The sequence below is a fragment of the Talpa europaea genome, assembly GCF_964194135.1.
Source record: "Talpa europaea genome assembly, chromosome: 2".
Lineage (NCBI taxonomy): Eukaryota > Metazoa > Chordata > Mammalia > Eulipotyphla > Talpidae > Talpa > Talpa europaea.
The window spans coordinates 111,666,784-111,672,650 of record NC_140068.1 but is presented as its reverse complement, the minus strand read 5'-3'; the positions used below and the strand labels follow the sequence as shown (position 1 = coordinate 111,672,650).

The window sequence follows — 5,867 nt, the reverse complement described above, 5'->3', positions numbered from 1 at the left end:
CAGGCAGACTAAAGAAATACATTGCTGAGGAGAGCAGCGGGCATGGCAGGAGAGGTTTGTGCGCCATGTGGGACCCTTCCTGGTGGCCAGGGATCGAACCAGCACTGCAGAGGCTGGGTGCAGCTTCACAGCCCAGCGCTCAACCGCTGCGCCACCAGGGGAGGCCCTCTTTTTTTTTTTTTTTAAGATTTATTTATTTATACAAGAACCAGGGTACTGGCTAGATGTGTGGGAGGGTGAGAGGATTCACCAGAGACAGAGTGGGGAACAGAACAGGCAGACTGATGAAATACACTGCTGAAGGGAGCAGTGGGTGAGACAGGAGAGGTTGGCCGTGCCATATGGGATTCTCGCCGGCTGGTGGGTTTCAAAACCATGCTTTAGAGGCTGAGGATAGCTTCACAGCACTGCGCTCAACTGCCTGCACCACCAGGGAGGCCCCTCTAATCAGGATTTCTTACAGTTACAGCAAATAATAACTTTGAGACTATTTCATAAATAATTACAGTGAATATATGAAAAACAAGGACATTGTTAAACTTAAAAATCTTACCAATAATGTTCAGTATGTTACTAGAAGATAAAAATTCATACTCAATATGAAAAAACATTTTAATAAATTCTATAATTTTATAGAATATTGAATATTAAAAATGAATATTACATGACAGACATTTTTATTTCTAAATAAATCTGTTTATTTGTTAACATGCAATATTAAAAATTATTTATTTGTATTTTTCCCAGGTGTACAGCTAAAGGTTTGATGAGAGTTGTAAGAGGAAAATATTCAGGACCCTGGCTTATATTCCATTGAGGCTTTCATTGTGAATGTGGAAGATCAAAAAAATCCCTGGATGTATATATTCCCAGAAGAATGAACAGGGATGAACAAGAATCTTAATGAATTTGGTTGAATGAACAAGAATCAACAACCCCTCAATAAGCAGATAATTGTGTTTTTTCCAATTGTTCTTACACTTTATGTAAACTGCAGTCAGAATTCCTATTGCCTATAGCACTATTGAAAGTGAGATCTTCAGAGTGATAGGAAGAATTCTCTGGAAAACCCAAACTTTTACAGAATCATCTGAGCTCTGCCTCCATGAGGTAGAAGATTTACTTCTGTGATGAGAAAATAGATCTGCCATAACTGTGTTAGTAACATCTTCAGTTAGTCACTAGAGAAATAACACTAGAATTTATTAAAGTGTAATAATGCATGTATTCATAAATATTTACTAACAGAATCCTTATAATAACCAAAAGGAGATATCACATTTCCAGAAAAAAGGGTTAAGAGGATTTATGGAGGTAACTTCAGGATGTCATTGAAATTTCACACCTACTTTGGTATAGAAAATTCAACTGTGATCCTTATAAATGAAAACAAGAAACCATAATCAGATGGTGCTTATAAGTTCCAAATAACTGAAAGATAAAATTAATATATTTCACATTTTTCCCTAACTAGAGTCTCTTCCCAGAAACCTTCTAAGAGCCCACTTAAACTCATTGTTTCTCAAGGTGTAGATCAAAGGATTAAGTGAAGGTGTAACTACAGTATAAAAGAGAGTGAGAAATTTACTCTGATTCTGTGTGTACTTGCTCTTTGGTTGGATGTAGACAGAAATTATAGTACCAAAGAACAAAACCACAACAATTAAGTGGGACCCACATGTCCCAAATGCTTTCCTCCTGCCTTCAGTGGATTTTATCCTCAGCACACTGCAAACAATGCAGCCATAAGACACCAAAATAAGTCCCATAGGCATAACCACATAGATGACAGTAGCCACAGAGAGCTCATTTTGCAGGAGGGTTGTGTCCGCACAGGCAATTTTAATCAGGGCAGGCTCCTCACATGCAAAGTCATCCACCCTGTGATGGCTGCAGAGGGGCAACTGGAAAACAAGGATGGTCTGAAGTGTGGCTTCAGCAAAACCACTGATCCAGGCTAGAGCTGCAAGTTGCCTGAGAAGCTTTGGATGCATGATAACAGTATAGTGGAGGGGTCGACAGATAGCATTAAAGCGATCATAGGCCATAATGGTCAAGAGGACACACTCCGTGGAGCCCAGCCCCAAAGCAATGTAGAACTGAAGCACACACCCAGTATAGCTGATGGTCTTGGGGCCCTTGAGATTCCAAAGCATTTGTGGGACAATACTGGTAGTGAAACAGAGGTCCAGGAAGGAGAGATTAGAGAGAAAGAAGTACATGGGTGTGTGAAGTTTGGGGTTCAAGTATGAGATAAGTATGATTGCTGTGTTCCCCATCAGTGTCACAATGTATATGATAGAGATTATCAGAAGTAGAGCCATTTCCAACTGGGGCTGGTCAGAGAAGCCCAGTAGGACAAACCCTGTTGGATTGCTAAAATTTGTGCCTTTCATTGTTTCTTCACTGAGAGTCACCTGTCTTGGTCATTCTTATTTATCCCTGTGGGAAGAAAATCAGGTATCATAACCAATGCAAAAATAATAAACTGAGTAAAACTTAAGTAATTGGACACTGGAATTATAGATGGAAAACAATAAATAAAATAATGCTATATATATATGAGAATGTGCAAACATGAAAACAAAATGAATTGAAAGGAAACATATATATGTGTACATATATGTGATAGACATTAGAATCATTTACTAAAACAGATTGGAGAGCTATATCAAACTATCTGAAGATTAAATACATATACCATCAATGTTCACTTAACAATAAAGCAAAGCAATTAAAAATAATATATTGTTCCATATAGAGAAATGTAAATCACTGTAGATACAATATGTAAATTTAAAGATACACCAAAGTGATGGAGAGACTGAGAGAAAATGTTTACAAAATTGGAGAAGGGAAACAAGATTGATTAGAAATTTCAAACAATTAGCTATGCTTATCATTAATATTAATTTTCATGAAGCAAATAACTACTGAAATAAGTAACTGAAATAGCTACTGAAATAAGTAATTATAAGTACAGAACTGATATTAGAGTTAAAATAAAACTGATCTCTCTGATACATTGGTTCACTCTCTATAAATTTTGATCTCTGGAAAAATTTGCTTTTCACTCTCCAATAAGCAAGTTCTTTCCCCTGGTGCTACCTTTTGTCCATATGTTTTAATATACTTTAATTACAAAAATATATAAAAATAATATATGTAAAAATGCCTAATGAAATCCATTAACTTTTTGTAAAGTAAATTATGTATAATTGATGAGTGTAATTTTAACAATTGATTTACAAAGATTATGGTATTTTTTATTTCTGAATGTCCAGTACTAGAGCACTGAAAGACTGTAGAAGGTTGATTATCTGTGGGATTAAAATATAAAGAACTTCCTAAAAGACAAACCAAAACCAAAAATTTCAAATAAAAATATCCTTAAAATACCCTAACCAGAAAATACAAACTTCTAAGAATTTTAGGCCATCATAACTGATTTTAAGCAATTGTTATACAGTACAGTTTAAAGAGATTAAGTGACTTGTTTTCTTTTTGGCTTCTGTGCTAACAGCATTTTAAAATCTGCAAGACCAAACTATTATGTGTTTTGAGTAAAGGGAAATCCTTCCAGAATTATAACAAAAGAAGTAAACTGATTCTGGTGGTACATTGCTTAGTATTTCTCTAACTGGTCAAATATTTTGGAAATAAAATGAAATCCTGAATGCTGTGATGCACCTCAGAATCGACAATGACTTTAACCATTTCCTCTTTTCACAGAAAAAGAAATGTGTTACTGAGAGATTAAATATCTGCTGGAAAAAAGATGAGTGTCCTCATTTTGTTTTATATACACTTCACTGTCATTTTTTTCTGTATTTATAATGATCTAACAATAGCCAATATTTTCCAAGGAGACTCCACACTGAAACTGCTCTGCCCTTACACAGTCTCATTATTCAATATGAGGAGAAGAGGATTTATGTGTAAAAGAGAAGGTGTTCAATTTAGGGGGTTAAGAATGTTATTGGGTTATAAATGAAAATGTCTTCTGTTAGCTGTCAAAAAAAAAAAAAGAACCAGTTCTGGATTTCCTCAACTTTAAAAATAAATTTTCCTTGTTTTTCCGTAACATGAAAAAGAAAGTCCTACCATCTAGGAAAAGTGACAAAGCAGCTGAAGAGGGTGTAGGTGATTTTTATGTAAAGTTTAATCATACTCACAGTTCCAGAGCAGGAGATTGAAGAACCACATATGAACTGTCTGTAAATTCATTCTGTCATGTAATATCTGAGCTTGAACTCTTCAGATTGGGGGTGTTTGCTTATGCTCTTCACACCTCTGGAGTTCTTACCAGACAGCTTTACTATATTTGATAAGGGGACAGGTCTCTGGAGGGAGAAAGCCACAGAGACTGCTTCTGTTTCTACTAGAAGACAATCGGTTTTATTCCACATTTTAAACATAAACATATGCATGTACACATGTATTTTGCTGTAAAATTATCAACAACAGACACCTTTATGTAATCGTAATAGATGTCACTGCTATATATATATCCATTACAGGGTAACAGAAGGGAGGGCAATTAAAATTCCAGGCTTTGAACACTGCAGTTCTAACTATATATATAGTGGACTTTGCAGTCAGTTAAGGTCATTCACCTACTCTATCACATATGCTACTTAAAATGTAAATATTTTTGATAGCTTCTTAAGAGATTTATTATTAAAATTAATTCATTAAGCTGTTCTTATGGGCCAATCTGTTTTGTATATATATATATATATATATATATACACACACATATATGTGCATATATATATATATATCTATATATGCATGCCTGAAGTTGATACACAATTACTGAAGATTCTTGAACTGATATATATAGACTTCTAGGAAATAAGAAACAATGGAGAGGAAGCAAAGTTTGATATCTAATATAAAAAGAACTTCACGAGCTTCTTAAATAATTAAAATAAAACCTTCATATCACAAATAAATTATACTTTACAGAGTTGCTATCATACCTTAAATAGGCAATGGTTTTTATAGTTATCTCTAAAGTAACTATACTTCTGTATGTGTGAAATGATCCACTGAGTTTGCAGTGCCCTGATAAGTGATGTTGAATACTTTTTCATGTGCCTGTAGGCCATTTGTACTTTCTTCTTTGAGAAGTATATTTTTAGCTATTCTGCCCATTTTCTATGGGCTTATTTGTTTTATTGAGTTGTATGAGTTCTTTGTAGATTTTGGATATTAGCCCTTTATTGAATGTATGATGTGCCATTTTGTAGGGTGTTATTTTTTTGAAGATTTATATTTTATTTATACTGTAGCTGGGGTACAGGCCAGAGGTGCGGGAGGGTGAGAGGATTCATGAGAGATAGAGTGGGGAGCAGAACAGGCAGACGTACAGAAAGCACTGCTGAGGGGAGCAGTGGGTGAGACAGGAGAGGTCTGCTGTGCCATGTGGGAATCTCCCTGGCTGGCCTGGAATCGAACATGTGCTACAGAGGCTACGGACAGCTTCACAGCACTGTGTCCAACCCGCTGTGCCACCGGGGAGGCCTGGGTGTTATTTTGTTTAAATGATATTTTCATTGTGAGATATCACCTCATTCCAGTGGGAATGGCCCATAAAAAAAAAATTGTTGAGGGTGTAGAGAAACAGAAATACTCATGCACTGATGGCGGGAATGTAGATTAGTTCACCCTCTTGGAAAACGGTGTAGATATGTCTCAAAATATTTAAACACTAGATATACCATATTACCCAGCAATTCCTTTCCTTGGCACTTATACAAAGACTAAAAAAAAAAAAAAGTAAATCAAAGGGATGTGTGCACTCCTTTGTTGATCGTGGCACTATTTATAATAGAGCAAAGTTATGCAAACAACCTAAGTGT

The 5,867-nt window shown here is 35.6% G+C and overlaps 1 protein-coding gene across 1 annotated transcript; it reads right to left on the bottom strand.

Moving 5' to 3' along the window:
- Positions 1–1,466: 1,466 nt before the first annotated feature.
- LOC311167889 (olfactory receptor 2G3-like) lies at positions 1,467–2,396 on the bottom strand (the record flags this gene model as incomplete). The annotated part of the gene is made up of 1 exon (XM_084229045.1): positions 1,467–2,396. The coding sequence occupies one exon, from the start codon at positions 2,394–2,396 to the stop codon at positions 1,467–1,469; it is 930 nt and encodes a 309-aa protein (XP_084085171.1).
- Positions 2,397–5,867: the final 3,471 nt, after the last annotated feature.